The sequence below is a fragment of the Hypomesus nipponensis genome, chromosome 2 (genome assembly GCF_054491055.1).
Source record: "Hypomesus nipponensis isolate SF chromosome 2, ASM5449105v1, whole genome shotgun sequence".
Classification (NCBI taxonomy): Eukaryota; Metazoa; Chordata; class Actinopteri; order Osmeriformes; family Osmeridae; genus Hypomesus; species Hypomesus nipponensis.
The window spans coordinates 20,782,501-20,802,500 of NC_140362.1; the positions used below are offsets into that span (position 1 = coordinate 20,782,501).

Sequence of the window (20,000 nt, forward strand, 5' to 3'; positions counted from 1 at the left end):
ATACAATCGGCAGTTAGTTTCAGAAATGGCAGATACATAGGTCACACAAAAAGGCAAAACTATGGACACCGTTTGCCATGCAAGTCAAGTTTGAAATAAACACTTAAATTTGGCCAAAACTGTACTGTGGGTAATGATGTTTGTGTTTCTTTAGGTTTGTATAAATGGTTGTGGTGTAGTAGGGCACATGGATGGGATTACATACATGTCCTTGTTTCAGGAACTAACGTCAGGACCATGGATCATTCCAGTCCAAAGCCAGGCCTTACAGGACATGTTAGGAAGGGAGTGAACGTGTCTCTTTAAATTCATCGTGAGTTTATAATGGGCATGTCTGCTGTGTCTCTGTCAAAGTCAGATCAAGGGCTTTCTGCACTGACAGAATAGTCCATTCACACGTACAGATTGTCTATTTCATATCCATTCGATGGGCATCCTTCTGCCTGTACGCATGTCAGACTATTTGTATCCTACAACTGGTTTTCTGTTACGCACACGACGATGGGGGTCAAAAGTCAAAGATAAACTCTGGCAAAAGGCCTCTGTTAACAATATTTCTAGTTAGAGTTCAGGCTTCCGTTTAGTCCAGAAGGCTTCAACCTTGTACCAATAAGCTGTTGTCTGGTTTTATCTCATCCTCACTCTCCCTGTTTTTTTACACCCCGTTTTTTTTTCCGCCTCTCTCTTCACAGCTATTCCTAACGAACAGAGATATGAAATATCAAAATGAAGCGAGTTAGAGAGGAACAGACAGGATGACCAAAGCCCATCAGCTAAACTTGGAAAAGCTACTGGCTACAATGCTTTGGATCACAAGTACACACAATCACACACAACAAAAATATCATATTCTTAATCTTAACATGACCTTGTATTAGTAAGTAATGAGGATCAGGAGCAGAATAGGTCGGAGGTAGGAGGGGAGGGATCTCGTTAGAGATGTCAGTATCAATGTACACAAGTGGGACCCTCTCAGAAAAGTATAACGATAGTATTGGTCTGCCTGGGATTTAAAAAAAGAACTGTTCTGTCTGTTTAGTATCCCTGCACACACGCTCCCTATTTTTTTTTTTCATCTTCCTTTGGCTAACCTCTCTTGCTCCATTTATCTTTCACCTTCTCCCCCTTTCTTCCCCACGTTCCAGTCATCTCTGTCTCTGCGTTACAAAGACTTCTCCTCTCCTACTTACCTCCTTCCCTCTTGTTCCCTCTCCTGTCCTCTCTCTCTTTGCTGCGCACTTCAATAATGTACGAGTAGCAGAGATGGGAGAGAATGGGTGAGACACCATGCCAAAACAGTGGACGAAAGAGAGAGCGAAAGAAAGGGAGGGGTAGAAGGACAAAGAGCACAGGCATCTAAACACTACAGTCATGTATAAGTGCAAGATGATTTAATGGAAGACCGTGGGGAGAGAGGGAGGAGGAGAGGGAGAAAGAGGGAGGAGTGGAGGTTGTGTCTTTTTTTTTTTTCACTCCAATTCTCATGTCTGTTTCCTTCTGCCACGATGGGGTGAGCTCAATAGAAGAAGTACACTGAGAGAGGGAGAGGGAGAGGGAGAGGGAGAGGGAGAGGGAGAGGGAGAGGGAGAGGGAGAGGGAGAGGGAGAGGGAGAGGGAGAGGGAGAGGGAGAGGGAGAGAGAGAGGGAGAGGGAGAGGGAGAGGGAGAGGGAGAATAAATGTAATTGAGTCAGCAAATCGCTTTCTTATACACATGACTTTGTGACAGACTTTGGTAAACAATTTCCGTGTTATTTCATTCAGTTCCTGTTTAAACCGAAAGGCTGGTAACAGAGGAATTATGTAAATAATTTACTGTAATATGCTGCCATGAATAATTGAGATTTGAGGCAGCAGCAGGTCATCCAGACCTGGGTCTGTTCTGACACAGCACATGCAGTACGCAACTGATTATACTAGTGATGCCTTCTGATGTGTGCTAATGTGTCGTTTCACTATCTCAGTTCATTAAGAACCACAAATTACAATCTTCCATAAACGTAAACTGACCAATCAAATCAATCACAGCTGTATAGTAAACAGTTATAAAACTGCGACAACAAAAAATTCTAAAAGCAAGGAATATCTACAGTTTGACAACTGTCAATGTCAATGAATCGTTTTTATCTGTGTGAGCAATATTTGAAAACGAGAGACTTTATGTACTCACAGAAAATTATTCCAACCACAATGACTCCAATGATGCCCATCATAATCATCATCTAGAACAAAGCAAAACAAAGCAGAGTTAAAGGCTTTTCATGACACTTTAGAAAAGTGACACGACAGTGACAAACACGGAGTGAGCTGGGAGAATCATCACTCTCACTGGCATTTTGGTGTGTGTGTGCTGAAGTTACACAATGCCTCGGCGGGCTCAGTAAGAACGTTTCTGCAGTGAGAAGCTCACTGTACCGACCCCCTCCTCTCCTCCTCCCCTCCTCCCCTCTCCCCCTCTCCCCTCCTCTCCTCCTCCCCTCCTCCCCTCCTCCCCTCTCCCCCTCTCCCCTCCTCCCCTCTCCCCCTCTCCCCTCCTCTCCTCCTCCCCTCCTCCCCTCTCCCCCTCTCCCCTCCTCTCCTCCTCCCCTCTCCCCCTCTCCCCCCCTCTCCTCCTCCCCTCTCCCCCTCTCCCCCTCTCCCCCTCTCCCCCTCTCCCCTCCTCTCCTCTCCCCTCCTCCCCTCCTCCCCTCCTCCCCTCCTCCCCTCCCCCCTCTCCCCCTCTCCCCCTCTCCCCTCCTCCCCTCCTCCCCTCTCCCCCTCTCCCCCTCTCCCCGAAGCGTCACTCTGCTCATCCACAGACGCTCATTAAGGGGTTGGTGAGCGCAGGAGGAAAGCGGCATTCCCAGGACAGACGCTCCACGCTCGCTTCAGCGCTCATCACCTTCTCGACTCGGCTGGTTGGAGCAGGGTACTCTCGCAACACCAAAGTTGTGGTGTCGATTCACACTCGATTGAACGTGAACTACACAAGTGTGTGGTGGATTATCAGTCATTTAGAGAGAATGCAAGCTATTACTCGTCATCAAGTCGTTTATTTTTTTATCTGTCATTCCTTGTATGGATCTACCCATTTTTTTATTTATTTTTTACAATTCTGTGTCTCTAAGCATTGGCAGTACCTACAGTGAACCAGCAACTGGAGGTCCTGATGAAACACACAGTGCTTACCTTGCAGTTCTTCCACCAGTACTTGTTCTTAAGCTTCGCTGCACAACTCTCAAACTGAGAGGCACCGGCCTGGAGTGCGTCTGCCCTGTCATCCAACTCTGACAGCTTTGAGTCCCTCTCCAACACCTTGTCCACGTTCACCCGCATGATGTCCACAACCTGGAGGTGACAGAGAGGAGGAGAGAGGAGGAGAGAGGAGGGAGAGGAGGAGAGAGGGGCAAGGAGAGTATGGTGTTTAGGCAGAAGAGAACAGAAGGATGGCATTGTTAGTCATGAGAATATAGCATCTGAATGTAAACACTTAACATTACAGTCACTCAAATCTAAAATAGCCCTGCAACTGGGAGGCAATTGTTCGTGACTATTCCCTTATTCAATTTGCCCTCTTGGATTAAACCGGATTGGGCAAAAATGTGTGGCAGTGACTAGGTGGCGCTGTTTCCTACAGTACTAGTTCCATCGCTCTCCCAGGCCTACATCTCCAGGAGGTAACTCCTGGAATGAACGCGACACTCTTTCTATACGCGCTAGCGTTGTAACATCGTACATATTTTCCTCGTCCCCTTTCCTGGCTGTCAAGCTCACCTCTTCTACTTGGGCTTGTGATTGCTGAAGTCTGCGGTTGCTGGAGGTGTTGGGGGGCCCGGGTGGGGCCCCTCCCTCAGCTCCCGGGGCACCAGGGGCACCTGCTGGGGCAGCAGCATCTGGGGCAGACCTGGGAGGCAGGGGTACACAGAGTGGACAGCCGAAAATGAAGTGTGGAAAAAAGACGAGACATGTTCATCAAAAACACTCTTAATCACTTCAAATAGCTTTGTGTGCAGTCATAAGGCCAAAACAATTGAAGAAAAAACAAACATTTTTTTAAGGAAGAAGGAAGGAAGAAGGAAGAAGAAAATGTAATGAGGAGTTAAAGGGAAATTAAGAGGTGGAAAAATTTGGGATTTAGAGATGTGTGTTTGGAAAACAATGGGTCAAATAAAGAAAAGGGGAAAATAAAAATATTTATATATTTTAGAGAAAATATATGGAGTAAAATTGGCCTTTGGGAGTGTATGTGTGTTGTGGAGGGTGAGAAGATGACAAAAGTAAGTCAAGAGGGCTTCTGGATAGAGGAGAGGAGAATGGGAAGATAAGGGGGGGGGGAGAATGGGTTTTATAGAAAGGGGTGAGGGGGGGGGAGTGGGGGAAACGGATGATTGTAAGAAGAAAAGCAAAGCCTAAACATCTCCTATGGGACCATGCTCAGACTCAGACGGTTAAAGGAGTCAACTCGCTCTTCCATAGCCGTAATTTCCTAGACCGCGAAAAAAAACTACCCCATAATTGTTTTGATTAAATTCTGGACGGAGAGTGCACCAGTCGCACTTGTAAAGATTACAGGCTCACTGCAGATGCCTGGACAAGGCTAGCAGGCTATATACCGTAATAGATTAAGACAGGACGCCCTCAAACAAATCAATTCAGTCGATAAGATATTCATCCGATATTTGATAACCCCCCATGAGCCCCCATGAACCACCCCATGAATGGTCTAAGAGACCATTTTCTGCAAACTCAGCATTTCTGTAAGTAAGCTACGCTGTTCTTAAACATTGTTCGTTTAAAAAAAACTACTGTTTTAAAGGCTTCAGGCACTCGATGCACTCAAAGACATCAGGTCCAGAATACATTATTCAGTGATGCTGTGAAGGGGAAATGACTTACGTCAGCAAAAACCATCAAGCTCAAACAAATCAATAGAGGGGAGTCTAGAAAGGAACATGAAACAAACTGAATCCATGCACATATTGGTCGTAGCTATTACATTAAGGTAAACATTATCAAAATCAAAGACCAAAAAAACAGAAATATGCATTTATACTCACATCGCTTGTACAGCTGTTTAGAACTGACTCAAGAGGACAGGGGGGAATTGGAGTGAACGAGAGGCGAGGGGGGGAAGGGTCTGAAGTCGAAAAAGCGAGATCACGAAAAAGACACGAAATTTCGGCTCACGTCCAATGAAGTCCCAAATCTCGGGTAGCCAACTGATTGAAGTGCCGTGTTGATAACAGAGGATGGTGCAGTAGGCTAATCTTGAAGCGATGTTTTTGCACCGCAAGTCATCACTGAAGTACCGCAATACCAAGGCACGCGTCGGGTAATAATTCACTCAGGGCAGCGGTGAAAAAAGGGTCTGAAAGTGAATGCAGATTCTTAATTTCAACATAAATCCGTTATATCCTATACTCCATGAAAGAAAATGTTATTTTTTGATCGTTTTTTTTTTGTGGAGTAATTTTATTAAAGATACTGGTCCAGGTATTCCAATGATGCTGAGTTGAGATGCTAAGAACTAGAAGAGAAAAAAAACTAGCAAGGTTGCAAGTAGCCTATTAAAGCTAAATACAACTCAGTATTAAAAATTTCTTAAAACGACTGAGTAATTTTAATCATCATACATAATAACTTACGTATCATAAATACCGCCGCTATCCCCCCTTTCCCAGCGAGAGTAGCCTTCGTCTACAAGCCAATCGGTGTGTGTCGTTTTGTGGGTTAGTGCGGTAGTTTCGCTCGTGTGTGTATATGTGATGATCCTATACTGCAATAATGCGTCGCTTGCTACCCTTCCCTTCTCCAGTTGGACTCACAGTGATGGTGCGGTACCTCTTTGCCCCCCCCCTCCCTCACTTCTCTTTCTCCACACTTTGCAGTACTGCAGATTTCTGTGTGCCGGATAGGGCGGCAGGACGACACTGCGGTACACTGCTCAGTGCAGAATGTTGACTCGACTCTTTGCCGTCATCACGCTCTGGACCTCTTTATGTGTTTTGATTAAATCTACATTATTTTGCCCCAAGTGGGTAAAGCAAATGTATGTGTGTAAATATTGTATTTATTCTGGGTTTTTCCTGAAACGCCCCCACCAATTCCCAGTTTGCCCCCCCCCCCCCCCCCCCCCTATTTTCGATTTCCACATTTTACGTTAGAAGAACGTAACCGCCGCAAATAAAAAAATAAATAACCAGGTGGGAATAAGAAAAAAGAAAAGATAAATCTAAACCTGTTTAAATAAGCATGTTTTTACTGTAGTTTTTGTTTGCAATTACCCCCTGGGGCTTCAAAAAGTTGCATTGTATCATAACCCCTTACAAACAAAAACACAGATGAATAAACCAACCTGGCTACTTATGACTTTAACACAAGGCAGAAAAAACAGCAGCCCACTTTTATTAATTAAACAAAATTTATTGACAGTACAATATCAATCTGTCTTTCTGTGAGTCCATTTGTTTACAAATCAATCACATTATTACATAAATAACAAAAAACTACATTGTGGATTTCCACCATCATCAGTCTGATGACTCATTCGGACAGAAAGACAATTTTCTGGTCGACCACGTCTGCATGGTGTGTTTCAGACTAGCGGTGTTTGCCAAAACGGTTGAAGTGTTTGTAAAGGTAGCGGATTCTCTTCTCCATGTTGTGTCTGTCGAGTGTCAACATCCTGTCTCCCACCATCTTCTTCTTCCTCGTGAGCCGTTGGAGCTCATGGCCTCGAAAGCCCTTCAGCCACACAGGAGCCACAATCAGGTCCTTGGGATGGGCTTTGAAGTCACCTAAAGACCCATGGCACAAAGATCAATGCTCTGCAGTGTATTGGCATATTAGACTAGTGTTTGGTGTATTATACTAGTGTTTGGTGTATTAGACTAGTGTTTGGTGTGTTGGTGTATTAGACTAGTCACTTCACCCTACTTGCCTCGGGGGGAATGTCCCTGTACTTACTGTGAGTCGCTCTGGATAAGAGCGTCTGCTAAATGACTAAATGTAAATGTATTAGACTAGTGTTTGGTGTATTAGACTAGTGTTTGGTGTATTAGAACCAAGGTTCTCAATCTTTTGTAACTAAAGCCCGCCCCCAGCCAATTTATTCGATAAACTCAAGCAAGCAGTCACTTGAGAAGATCGGTTATCTTCGAGGAACCAAAGAGTCATTATCAGGCAATTATTTTATGACTTTTAACATACACCTCGAGAAAAAAAATACAGGTCCTCAATGGTGGGTACGGCCCTGCTCAAACAGAAACCCAAACTATGTTTTTTTTTCCTTGAAAATAATTTGCGCCCCCCTTCCCACTGTTGGGAACACTGTATTAGACACATGTAAGCATTGTATTAGACACATGTAGCATTTGTCCAAATACTGATGAACGAAAGTTCAACAGTTAAACAAAAGTGTAATAACTTTATAACAACAGTGTAACAACAATGAAATGACAGAGTAACAACATTGCGGAGATGACACACATCCTTCACTCAGGTAGAAGTACCGATATTCATGTTTAAAAATACTCTAGACTACTTCCGTACAGTCCCCATCTCTGAGGATTAATACAGTTTACTACTGCTAATTGCATTTGTCTATAAAGGGTGTCACTCACCTAGAATTCCAATGTTGTCATAAACCCCAAACATACTCCTCTTCTCCGTCCATCTGTCCACCTTTTTCAGTTCAGGAATAGCATGCATACGAATTGGACGACACACCCCTGCAGACAAAACACAGCACAGTAAATTAAATCGTATTTGAATAACAAAGTTGAAGCATTCGTTATCAGCAATTAGAGAATCAGAGAATGGACTGTATTCCGCAAACAATCGAAGAAAAAAAAGAAAACATGCTGGAAAAGAAAGCAACGTGGCTACCATCGTGTATGTTTTACCTGTAGATATATGCCTGGTTGTCTGGAGGGTGGAATAGCATATCGACAATCCAGCTCTAAAAAATCCTCCAAATAAAGACATGATTGAGCTAGGATCTGCAACACATTTAAGGGGATTTCGATTTAATTAGCTAGTAGAGCACTACAACTTCTGCTAGGATAATTATTACTAACAACCATTCGTTCACACAAGCAAGATCATCTTATTTGTACCATTTGTACTAAAACGTTGACGTAGACGCCGACCTAGCGAGGTAGTACAATATTGAACATAAGCGTTAGGCTACATGACATATAATCTAGCTAGCAAGTCAGCTAACTTGACCTAGTAACACCGAGGATAATACCATACCTGCAGTGTTGGACGTTATAAAACGCTGTATTCGCAGTGTCGGTTTGTTGACAGAATTATGAAGTCAGACATACATATTGCTAATAGTATTGTAACTGTTCATATAAAACAAATGCCTCTCATGTTAAACTTTACGCCTCCACTTATATCATGTAGAGCTAAAGGGCGCTTCCATTTTGCAGGCAGTCCCAGAATGCATAGCGCTCATTTCCTGTAAAGTCTGTAAAAATGCGCCGATGGTTTTTCAAAAAACAACCCTTGGCGGGTTGTTGCTGACTTCAACCACTAGATGGACCCCAGTGATTATAACTTGTCACGATGATTAAAAGCACGCCAGATATATCATACTACTGACGGCCACATGAGCCCGTCCATAATCCGGCCTTGCTAAAAACCCATAGATGGGCATGACAGTAAAATGGTCAGTTAACGACTGGCTCTCAAGACCTATGGTCAGTAACTGAGTCCAGTTTTGTAAAGAAACATTCAGCACAGCCGCACAACTTAACAACTTGTACAATAATCATTATTGTCCTTAAGATTAACATTTATAAGACAAACAAAGCATTTAAGAATATAAGTTTCTGTACAGAAACATTCACACAGACGCATATAAGCACATACACAAACACATGCACACATTTGAGCATAAACACACACACACACACACACAGTTTCAGTCTTTCTGTAACTAAAACAGCTGGATGGAATATATTTTCTTCTTCAAAGAAACAACCCAAGGAGAAATGTATACAGTCTACGTTTTAGTTTTGGTTTGACGTCAATGTGTGGAACATTTAAATTTTGAGCATTCTTAAAAACTTAACAAAAAATGACATAAGTCTTCTAAATGTCTCAAAATTGCAAATTCGGTTGAATATTGAAGAATAATGCACTGTGAGCAATGAATAGATAATGCAGGGTGAATTATTTGTAGGATTTTAATGCTGGGATATCCAAGAGTTGACATTATTTGCACTGTATGCATACACAGTATATTCAAAAGAATACCCAAGCAACTATTCAGATGCAATGATTGCATTAAGAAATACAGACACTGGATATCAAATAAAGTTTTAACATACAGAAGTTCTGCATATCATACAGTAAAAAGTACCATAATGCATAGCGCTAATTAACAGTAAAGTCTATGCAAATGTTTTCAAAAAACAACCCTTGGCATTCTGTTGTTGACTTCAACCACTAGATGGACCACACTGATTACAACTTGTCACGATGATTAAAAGCAACAACTAAAGCTACAACTACTAGGCGTAGTTAGGAGAATGTGCAAGGATTCAGACCCTGATTAAATCAGTCAACATCCAAGCAAATATAATGAAAAAATTAATGAATATGAACTTTAGGTAGTCAACCGTTTTCACCCATGTTTGTTACAACACAAACATTTTGACACAAACATTGTGTATGTAGCACAAACATTTACAGAGTTTTAAGGGTGGAAATAAAGAAAGAATATAGGCCCAATCATAAAAAAGTTACAAATATCTAACACTTTGCTTATTATCATCTTAAGATATTTAATTATGTTTAATGATACATTTAACTGTAAACCAATACAATTTCTGAGAATTAAACAAATTTTATCTTCAAGAACTGTAAACAAAACGTTTTTAATAATTCACTAAGATTGTTTGAATATCACTTTGCACACTCCCTTTAAACTAGATTGAAACCTCGGGATTGGCCTTGAAAGATGCTTTTTCAAGAGAATTTCCAGGAAAACATCGATAATGGTTGTGAATTATACAGCTGTGCCTACAATGTGTTGACCTAAAGATAAAAACCTAATTTAACTCAACATGTTGGTTTCTTTTTTCTTTCATTTTTAGTAATATTAGATTATATGGTGCATTATATGAATAAGGCAGAATAAACTGATTTTCTTTTGGTCTGAATTAATTATTTGTTATTCAATTCAAGTTCAAAGAACTTTGATCAAGCACATCATTTTCTTGTATTGTGTGGGATTTCGATATCAAGTAAGTGATACGTTATGTTTCTTTTTTTTTTTTACATGTACAAGATTTGAATAAAAAATCAGACAATCCAGGACTTAAAGTATAAGTCACAATTAAAAAGTTTACCTAAAAACCCATGGAGGGGTATTACTGAATAATGTACAGTTCCTTAGCATATTTTGATTGGCTATTGCTTGACCAATCGGACTGCCAAAAGAATGGGGCAGTACTCCTGGATGCAGATGTTAACAGCAGAAGCAGGTCAGAACTGCCCATCAACAGGATCACACAGCAACCATGAGGTCTCTGGTCTTCATTCTGCTCATCGGAGCAGCTTGTGAGTAGAGGCCATCTGGTGATGTTCTGCACAGTCTAATGATGTGTCTTTTCAAGACACCTTTGGCATGCTGTTTAGTGATGGTAACTGGGAAAAATGTGACGGTTTTTAATCAGACCCTGTATCTTCCGCAGATTGCATTTAAACCCAGCGATTAGACCAAGGGCCCAGTTTCTCAGACATGAGTTGAACCTAGTCCTGAAGTAAGAAAATAATTCAATGAAGATCTCAATTGAAAATGTTTTTAGTCTAGTACTAGTTAATCCATGTCTGGGAAACTGGGCCAAGAAGTTTGATGGTCGTGAATCTGATCCTAACTTGACATAAACAATGTCTTACTCTTGGTTTCAGTTGCCACGGAGGAGGACAAGATCGTCGGAGGGTATGAGTGCAAGCCCCACTCCCAGCCCCATCAGGTGTCTCTGAACTCTGGGTACCACTTCTGCGGTGGCTCCCTGGTCAACGAGAACTGGGTTGTGTCTGCTGCTCACTGTTACAAGTCGTAAGTTTGAGTTTGAGACTTGAAGCAGAGAACAGCCTTTTCACAGATATCTCCAAGGAGGTCATGAGCTGTTGGAAAAAACTCATCATGCCGACTTTTGCATCTCTCTTGCTCTATCTCTGTGTCTCTCTCTCTGTCTCTTTCTTTCTCTCTTTCCCCCCTCTTTCTTTCTTTCTTTCTTTCTTTCTTTCTTTCTTTCTTTCTTTCTTTCTTTCTTTCTTTCTTTCTTTCTTTCTTTCTTTCTTTCTTTCTTTCTCTCTCTCTCTCTCTCTCTCTCTCTCTCTCTCTCTCTCTCTCTCTCTCTCTCTCTCTCTCTCTCTCTCTCTCCCTCTCCCTCTCCCCTCTCTCTTTCTCCCCTCCCCCTCTCCCCCCTCCCCCTCTCTCCCCCTCTCTCTCTCTCTCTCCCCTCCCCCTCTCTCTCTCCCCCTTTCTCTCTCAGCCGTGTGGAGGTCCGTCTTGGAGAGCACCACATCGGCTTGACTGAGGGTAACGAGCAGTTCATCAGCTCTGCTCGCGTCATCCGTCACCCCAACTACAGCTCCTACAACCTCAACAATGACATCATGCTGATCAAGCTGAGCAAGCCCGCCACCCTCAACGCTGCCGTGCAGCCCGTGGCTCTGCCCTCCAGCTGTGCCCCCGCTGGCACCACGTGCAAAGTCTCTGGCTGGGGCAACACCATGAGCTCCTGTGAGTACAGCATCAGGGGAACAGGTCTTCTGTAAACTAGGAGACTGTTACAATTGTAACAGCATGCATGCCATGCTGGGCTGGCTAGCCAAAAGTAAATGTTATGCCTTCCCTCGTCATTCTTTGGTTGTCTCTCTCTCTTTCTCTCCTCACAGCGGCTGACAAGAATAGGCTGCAGTGCCTGGACATCCCCATCCTTTCCTTCAAGGACTGTGACAACTCCTACCCTGGCATGATCACCGACGCCATGTTCTGTGCTGGCTACCTGGAGGGAGGCAAGGACTCCTGCCAGGTAGGCACCCGTTTACCTTTTAGAGATGACCTCAACTTTATCATCATTTAGACAGGTCAAACACTTTGTTACCTCGCTTTATCATTCCTCCAATTCTCTCTCTCTGTTCTCTCTCTCTCTCTCTCTCTCTCTCTCTCTCTCTCTCTCTCTCTCTCTCTCTCTCTCTCTCTCTCTCTCTCTCTCTCTCTCTCTCTCTCTCTCTCTCTCTCTCTGTTTTCTCTCTCTCTGTCTCTCTGTCTCTCTGTCTCTCTGTCTCTCTGTCTCTCTGTCTCTCTGTCTCTCTCTCTCTCTTCATACCACTCTCTCTGTCTCTCTCTCCATATTACTCCCTCTCTCTCAGGGTGACTCCGGTGGCCCCGTGGTCTGCAACGGTGAGCTCCAGGGTGTCGTGTCCTGGGGCTATGGCTGTGCCGAGAGGGATCACCCCGGTGTTTACGCCAAGGTGAGGTTTTCCTTCTGCTATTTTAGAGACGAAGACTCAGTTATAGTCCAAATGACTTGTCTAACTCTCCACTGTGCTCCATCTGTTGGGCCTGTTTTCTCCCCGACCAGGTGTGTGTGTTCACCGACTGGCTCTCCAGCACCATGGCCAGTGACTGAGTCCAGTTTTGGAAGGAAACATTCAGCACAGCTGCACACTGACATTTTTGTACAATTAGCATTTCTTTGTCCTAATAAGATTAAAAATCTTGAAGACAAAGTATTTCCGTGAGAAAAAAAAATCTCTATTGCCGTCATTTTGTCACAAATATTGAGCAAGAGTGACTGTTCTATGGTAGTGGATGATCTATTAAACTAAGTTTTAAGATAACATTTTTAACTCTTACACACAGACTGACCTTTTCACGAGACATAGCCAGCCAGTCACATGCACACATGCACGCATGCACGCATGGTCGCACACAAACATAAACACACATGACACATGCATGGCAGATGAACAGCCACCCTTGGATCGATTTCACAAGCCTTTGCATTTTTAAACCACACGTACACACACACACACACACACACACAAGTAGGCACACACACAAACACATGCACACATTTATGCACACACACACACACGTATAGTTTCAGTCTTACTGTAACTAAAACAGCTGGATGGAATATATTTTCTTCTTCGAAGAAACAACCCAAGCAGATATTCATACAGTCTACGTTTTAGTTTTGATTTGACGTCAGCAGCCCTCTGTGGAACATTTAAATTTGAAGCATTCTTGAAAACAATAAAACGATACAATACAATTCTTCTAAATGTCTCAAAACAGCATATTCTGTTGAACATTGCAGAGTCGTGTACAGTGTGTAATGAATAGATAATGCAGGGTGAATTATGAGTATGATTTTAATGCTGGGAGAGGCAAGAGATGTGACTATACAGTTAATCCTTTTACAAAACTCTTCTCAGATCATTTGAGAATGTCACTGTTGAAAGGCTTCAACAGAAAATGTGCATTTACGTATTTTCCGTGTTCACCAAGATTAACATAATTTGGTTTTGCATCCCGAATGAACAATTGTTTCCATGTGAGTGGTTATTTTTCAGTCTTCCATTTAAGGCTCCCTGTTCGCCCCTTATTCAAAAACAGTGACAAAATTTGAAGACCAGCTGGAGGAAAGACCACCTCATATTGTAGCAGGTGATTCACAGATGCAAAAAGAGAGCATGCAGGTTGGTGGGTGTTGTGGTGTCAATCTGGGCCAGATGCAAAACCAGTTATCACTGTCGTTCGCTTTTTTTGTAGATTAGCCTGAATGTATAGAGTCAAACTGTGGGAAACCAGAGCTGGCTGCCAGAAGAAATACACAACCACCCACACACTTTCCACTGTTATCTGTCTTATCTATCTATCTGTCTATCTGTCTGTCTATCTATCTGTCTATCTGTCTGTCTGTCTGTCTGTCTGTCTGTCTGTCTGTCTGTCAGCTGTCCATACTTGTGATCTTCTTGTGAACTTTTTTCCAGCATTGTGAGAATAGTAGAAGATGTGGAGATAGTTGTGGTGTTGAAACAGAGATGTAAAAGGAGATGATTAGTCATTAATCATCATCATCACCCTCACGTTCCATCACACCCCATCGCACTCACTGACTCCTGTTACAGGAATGGGCCCTGTCCATGTACAAGGCTTGCGAGGTTAGCAGTGACTCTCAGCATTTCTACCGGCACAGAGGAAGGAAGGACACAGTGGTTTGGCACGTTTTCTCTCAGTTATCAAAACGAAAGCTGGCTTCCTGTAAATATAACTATGCTATAGGTGCATCCACATGTCGAGGATACCCTATTTTACACCCCTATTTGTACTCATCACCATGTACATCTTGTTATCTTACATTAGCGTTATTTAACCCTGTAAGACCGGGTTGTAAAATGTTCAAGTCACTTTTAGCTCTCCAAAAAACACTTTTTTGTTGTTGTTGAAAGACCACATTTACATAGTCAATGTCAATTGTGTATGTAAGCCTATTGTCACACTGCCATTGGATAAATGCGGTCTTAAAAAAAAAAAAGGTTTGAAAAAGTAAACAAAATAAAAAAGAGTTAAAAATGACATTGTAATTTTACAACCAAGGGTCTGTGAGAGAGAAGAGAGAAAAGCAGAGAGAGAAGGAGAGAGAGAATCCGTGGGACAAAGTGGGGCTCCCTGTTTGTGTCTGACAGTTTCCATATTGCGTCAGTGAGAAAGAAATCGAGGGCTGCCTTCCAGACTAAGTCACACGACTGAGAGGGACTACCTGCTGGCGTAGCCCCGCCCCTCCCCACCCCCACCCCCACCCACAGGTCCTTATATAGTCCCAATTCACAGAAACTCATACTGCAACCCAGACATCAGAGTAAAACGAACAGAGGAAACAGATATCAGCATATCATAGAACAAAGAGATTCATTGAGAGATACACCATATCTAGTCAAATAATATATATATATATTTTTTTTTAACACACACAATGAGTAAAATGGCTGTATGGCAATGTCTAAGTGTTTTGGGAATCACTCTCTTTGTGACAGGTAAGAAAAACTGGATTTGTGTCTACCCACACTTGTGATCAGTGATATAATTTAAAGTTTCATGAACATTTTCTGCAAACTGGATTTGAATCCGTCCTGGTATGTATTGATGTTCCTGTAGGGGTTTGGTGTGAGTCCACTGAAGTCACTGTGGAGGTCGGCTCACAAGCCATCTTACCCTGTGTGAGTCATCCTCCTCCAAATACTGCAGCAGTCATCAACTGGTCCAGGTACCGTGGAGGGTAAGAGCATTTTTTCCCTCTCTCATTTTCCTCTTGCCTACCTACCTACCTCTCTCTCTCTTTTTTCTCTCTCTCTGTTCATGTTCATCTCTCTATCTTCTCCATAAAAGTGAATCACTGACACATTTGAATGGATTCAGGCACTACAGTGTACCATGCGTGAATGTGCCTTTTGGCACAAGGCATGGATAGATCTTCATCCTTTCTTCTCTGTGTCTCCGTCCGTCCAGCACCATTTGGAGGAAGCAGAAGAGTGGGTTGGAGTACTGGGATAGTTCTGCCCCACGTGTCAGATGTTCTCATTCCCATACTGGAGACTACAGCCTGTACATAAACCAAGTGAGGGAAGAGGATGCAGGAGAGTACAGATGCCGTGTGGAAGACGGCAAACAGGTCATCATGAAGAGCGTTCTTCTCAGGGTCATCAAAGGTGAGCCACAAGAGAGAGAATACAAAAATAATTAATCAGTTTGAATAAATTGCAGTTGGCATAGCATGCTCTTGGTGTGAAGTGTGTGAGAGTTTCCGAGCAAACGTCTTGTGACTGAATGGAATTCTGTCTAAGGATGACAGCGTTCATCGTTTTATTTTTTTTTAGTTAGCGTTTCAGTCCTGCGGACTGGACACAAGTTTTACGCGACGTCTTTTCCGCTCTCGACAGCGTCGTTCTCGCCAGAGCACCCGTTGGACGGCGACACTCTGTCCATCGCGTGCGGCGTGAAGCCCTGGCCGTGGGGGGCCACGGTGAGCTGGAGGCTCAATGGAGAGCCCTTTCTGTTCCACGACCACGGCTTCACCGAGGAAAGCTTCTCCAGCGGTTCCTTCTACTTGAAGGGCAGAGCCTCTGGAAACATGACGGGGGACTGGACGTGCGTCGTGCATCAGAAGGGGAGCGAGGCGAGGGTCACCCGAGCACTGACAGTCAAAGGTGAGGGGACGCCGCGGCTGATCTCTGTGACACCGGCGCCACGGCTTCAGCACAGCTCATGTCCTTACAGTGCGGACGAGTGCTAACTGACTCTCTCTCTCTCTCTCTCTCTCTCTCTCTCTCTCTCTCTCTCTCTCTCTCTCTCTCTCTATCTCTCTCTCTCTCTCTGTCTCTGTCTCTGTCTCTCTCCCTCTCTGACTCTCAGGTATCGTCATTCCCCCCAGGGACGACAGCAGAGTGTATGCGGCCGTGGGGTCTGCCGTCACCCTCCCCTGTGTTTTCACCTCCGGACTCGCTCCCTCCGGCGTGCTGTGGGGGAGAACGGGCGAGGGATCCCTCTCTGCGTCGGCCGTGGTTCCCATCCTCCCTCCTTCCGCCAACCTGTCCTCCCAGACCCCCTGGGACAGGTCGGTCAGCCTGGCGGAGGTGGGGGTCGAGGATGGGGGAGGGTACAGGTGCTCGGGGTCAGTCATGGGCAGGAAGCTGGGCAGAGGGATGCGTCTGGTCACAGCACAAGGTGAGCATGGCAAACGGTACCTTTTGAATGATTTAGACCAGTGGTTCCCAACCCTGGTCCTCGGGACCCCCTGTCCTGCATGTTTGAGATGTTTCCCTGCTCCTGCACACCTGATTCAAATGAAGGGGTCGTTATCCAGCTCTGCAGATGCCTGTTAACTACCATTCATTTGAATCAGGTGTGTTGGAGCAGGGAAACATCTAAAACATGCAGGACAAGGGTCCCTGAGGACCAGGGTTGGAAACCACTGATTTAGACAGAGTACTGAGACCTTCTTTGGTGTTTTCCCTCCCTCAAGTGCTCCGCAACACTCAGACTTCAAGGAGGACTCCCGTGACACTGACCTGTCACCTTAGCGACACCAGCGAAGTCACTGACTACAACTGGGTCCAGCTGACCCCTGTCCTCAATGGCACCCAATCTGCGATTCCCTTCCCTTCCAATGGGAAGGTTCTTAACATCGGCGCTGTGACAGAGAAGACTGCCGGTGAATGGGCTTGTCTGTTCTATGGGAAGCAAGGGATGCTGGGAAATGTGACTTACCATTTACAACAGATGAGTGAGTGGACCACCTATTTTTTGGGCTGGTTTAGTTGTTTTTGAAATGACAGTTGAACGTGAGCATGAATACATGGTTGTGTGTTTAACAGGTGGTTTGAACGGGGTTGAGGAGACTTCCAGTGGGGTGGGCCCGGCGGTTGGCCTCGTCTTACTCCTCTTAATAGCATTGTTGGTTGTGGTCCAGATGTGCAAAAACGAGCAGAGGGTGAGTGTAACTCACACTGTCTGTCTGTCTGTCTGTCTGTCTCTCTCTCTCTCTCTCTCTCTCTCTCTCTCTCTCTCTCTCTCTCTCTCAGTCTCTCTCTCTGTGTCTTTCTCTCTCTCTCTGTCTGTCTCTCTCTCTCGCTCTCTCTCTGTCTGTCTGTCTGTCTGTCTCTCTGTCTGTCTCTCTCTCGCTCTCTGTCTGTCTGTCTGTCTGTCTGTCTGTCTGTCTGTCTGTCTGTCTGTCTGTCTGTCTCTCTCTCTCTCTCTCTCTCTGTCTCTGTCTCTCTCTCTCTGTGTGTGCGTGTGTGTCTTTAAATAGTCTGAAATTGTGTGTTTTCCTATAAGTATAAGCCTAAAGTTACATCTTTTTAAAATCACAATTTGACATACTGTGTGTTTGGTTCTTCACAGAAGAGGAACGTTCTACGCTTCCCAGCTTTGGAGACCATCGTCCACGCTCACTCCAAGGAGAGGGAGGACAGCGAGAGGAGTAGAGTGAAAGATGATGAAATCTCAAAATAGTGTGTCTGTAATTTTTTTATACTATATTTTCGTGGGTCGAAATATAATATTTCGATCTGCTTGACTACTGTTTGGGAGAGCATGATTGTGTGTGTGGTTTTGTATGACAGAGACCTTCAGTGCAGACATTTGTAGCAGTATTACTTTATGTAAGAACTTTATTTGAAATTGTGTAAATATGTTGCCTATTTCTACTTATTATATATACAATATTTTATATTTACAAAGACATTCCTGAGAATAAAAATATACAAAGCAAATTGGTTTAATCTCTTTATTGCAACATGTACATTCTGAATCTTTAGAAAAAATATATTCAATATATCCATCCTTTATCAAATATAAATTTACACTATTTAACAAAAGCGCGCGCACCTAACCATGGCCGACGCATCAAGATTCTGGTGCTTAATAACCCACATCTTCATCAGTGACCCTAATCCACTGCTACCAAACTAAATGCCTGCATTTCGGCCACTCAACTGCAGACCACCTTACAGGATTTTCATCTTGTTGCTTTGGAATTAAAAAACAAACATAAAATGGTATAAAAAAGTTTGAATGGCTGACGTTGTAGGTGTATAAGCTTGATCACCGTAGCCTGTGTGCTTGACTGAACCTGGATCAACATCTAGACATGGCTAACCTCTCCTTTCCTCCGCTCTGACGTTCTCTGGGAGTCTTGTAGAGTAAGAGTATGTGTGATGGTCTGCAACAGACCCTCATCTTCCTTATAAACACTGTCAGGGCTCAGGTAATCCAGGAAATCATCGTCATCGAAGCACCACCCAGGCCAGTCTACACTTGCGCCATCAAGAAAGACGGGACTGAAGAAAAAAAAAGAGAGAGATAAGTTGATGAGGGAGAACATTTTTTTAAATTAATTTTGACGATGCAAACCACAACAATTATCAGTAATTTGTAAGAAACTGACATTGTGTTAAAATCGAAACTGCAGATGTTCCATGGCACAAGAACACTGTCCATCATCCACCCACAGCCTCTTGAGAAGTCATCTCAATAGTAGTTTTGAATAAAGCAAAGATTACAGCTGAACTGCAAAGTCAAACTTTCCGACTGCCATTTCCTGCACAGTGTGTCCAAATTGAAAACACACATGCTGCAGATTTAATCAAGATTCTAATGTACTATACGTGACCACAACCCGCTACGCCAACGAAAAGCTAGCTTTTCGCTGTCGCTGGAGGTCTGTGCTTATACACACTTATATGAACTAGCATTTCCCACTACTTCTTGAGTTGTGATGTAACTTATTTGACTGTTATTGACTGTTTGTATTTTGTTTTCTACTATGTATTTTATGGTGTTTTTTCTTTCTTTTTTTTTTCTTTTTTTTTTTCTTTTGTTCGGCACCTCGGTCAGTCTTGTTGTGTTACAGTGCTTAAAAAAAACAAAACAAGGACTTACTTACTTATACCGATGAGTGAATTTAATCGATCCTTATCGGTTACACTAAGATCAACATCTCAAACTCACCAGCTCTTGTTCTCCTCTTCATCCCCATCCACTGTTTCTTCCCTCCACCCCTGGCTGATGGTGGGGGCTCGATGCCGGACCAACTCCACCTCCTCCCACTCCATCTCTCTGTCTCCTTCGCTGGTGCACTGCGATGCCGTGGTGGAGAAGGAGGGAGAAAAAGACAAGTTCGACAGACGACTTGTGGATGCGTGCCTCTCTACTTCTTTCTTTCCCCTGTCCGGGTCCCTGTTTCTCCCCTTGGCTCGCTCCAGCAAGCCCTTCAGTGGGGAGGGCAGTGGGGGCAGGTCCGGACCTCCAGGGGGCGAGTGGGGAATGTGAAGACGGCTGGGCCTGAGCTGCTCGTCCTGATGGGTGAGGTCCGGGTTCGACACGCTCCTCTGGGACTTCAACTTGGGTATTTTATGGGATTTTGTAGCAGGCTTCTCATGGGGCAGCTGAGTGTCGGAGATGGTTTGAGGGTCTGGGGAGACCTTCTCT

General features: G+C 43.9%; 5 protein-coding genes across 6 annotated transcripts in view; 2 read left to right on the forward strand and 3 right to left on the reverse strand.

The window, feature by feature from the left end:
• The window catches only part of vamp1b (vesicle associated membrane protein 1b), a 6,350-nt gene extending 543 nt beyond the window's left edge, over nucleotides 1-5,807 (reverse strand). The window contains exons 1-6 of the mRNA XM_084668770.1: nucleotides 5,623-5,807; nucleotides 5,035-5,345; nucleotides 3,752-3,881; nucleotides 3,167-3,325; nucleotides 2,169-2,220; nucleotides 1-1,533 (exon numbers count right to left, since the gene is read on the reverse strand). The exon at nucleotides 1-1,533 is cut by the window's left edge and continues 543 nt beyond it. Of these exons, the coding sequence (XP_084524896.1) occupies nucleotides 1,517-1,533; nucleotides 2,169-2,220; nucleotides 3,167-3,325; nucleotides 3,752-3,881; nucleotides 5,035-5,036 (360 nt within the window). The 5' untranslated portion in view covers nucleotides 5,037-5,345; nucleotides 5,623-5,807 and the 3' untranslated portion in view covers nucleotides 1-1,516. The remainder of the gene's footprint in view (nucleotides 1,534-2,168; nucleotides 2,221-3,166; nucleotides 3,326-3,751; nucleotides 3,882-5,034; nucleotides 5,346-5,622) is intronic.
• Nucleotides 5,808-6,379: 572 nt separating this feature from the next.
• On the reverse strand, nucleotides 6,380-8,433 carry mrpl51 (mitochondrial ribosomal protein L51). The gene is made up of 4 exons (XM_084668769.1): nucleotides 8,234-8,433; nucleotides 7,882-7,977; nucleotides 7,600-7,707; nucleotides 6,380-6,774 (listed from the first exon to the last, which is right to left on the reverse strand). The coding sequence occupies exons 2-4, from the start codon at nucleotides 7,961-7,963 to the stop codon at nucleotides 6,578-6,580; spliced, it is 387 nt and encodes a 128-aa protein (XP_084524895.1). The 5' UTR covers nucleotides 7,964-7,977; nucleotides 8,234-8,433; the 3' UTR covers nucleotides 6,380-6,577.
• Nucleotides 8,434-10,479: 2,046 nt separating this feature from the next.
• On the forward strand, nucleotides 10,480-13,287 carry LOC146301507 (trypsin-2-like). The gene is made up of 6 exons (XM_084668771.1): nucleotides 10,480-10,552; nucleotides 10,904-11,054; nucleotides 11,494-11,744; nucleotides 11,900-12,036; nucleotides 12,377-12,478; nucleotides 12,589-13,287. The coding sequence occupies exons 1-6, from the start codon at nucleotides 10,513-10,515 to the stop codon at nucleotides 12,634-12,636; spliced, it is 729 nt and encodes a 242-aa protein (XP_084524897.1). The 5' UTR covers nucleotides 10,480-10,512; the 3' UTR covers nucleotides 12,637-13,287.
• A 1,649-nt stretch (nucleotides 13,288-14,936) lies between these two features.
• Nucleotides 14,937-18,254, forward strand: lag3 (lymphocyte activating 3). Its single transcript, XM_084671157.1, has 8 exons — nucleotides 14,937-15,049; nucleotides 15,171-15,291; nucleotides 15,522-15,721; nucleotides 15,953-16,219; nucleotides 16,425-16,736; nucleotides 17,035-17,295; nucleotides 17,387-17,502; nucleotides 17,913-18,254. Exons 1-8 carry the CDS (start codon nucleotides 14,989-14,991, stop codon nucleotides 18,021-18,023), a joined length of 1,449 nt encoding a protein of 482 aa, XP_084527283.1. The 5' UTR covers nucleotides 14,937-14,988; the 3' UTR covers nucleotides 18,024-18,254.
• A 29-nt stretch (nucleotides 18,255-18,283) lies between these two features.
• plekhg6 (pleckstrin homology domain containing, family G (with RhoGef domain) member 6) overlaps nucleotides 18,284-20,000 on the reverse strand; it is a 7,852-nt gene continuing 6,135 nt past the window's right edge. For both annotated transcript variants that reach the window (XM_084668773.1, XM_084668772.1), the window contains exons 13-14: nucleotides 19,521-20,000; nucleotides 18,284-18,850 (exon numbers count right to left, since the gene is read on the reverse strand). The exon at nucleotides 19,521-20,000 is cut by the window's right edge and continues 1,091 nt beyond it. In XM_084668773.1, the coding sequence (XP_084524899.1) occupies nucleotides 18,655-18,850; nucleotides 19,521-20,000 (676 nt within the window). In that variant the 3' untranslated portion in view covers nucleotides 18,284-18,654. The remainder of the gene's footprint in view (nucleotides 18,851-19,520) is intronic.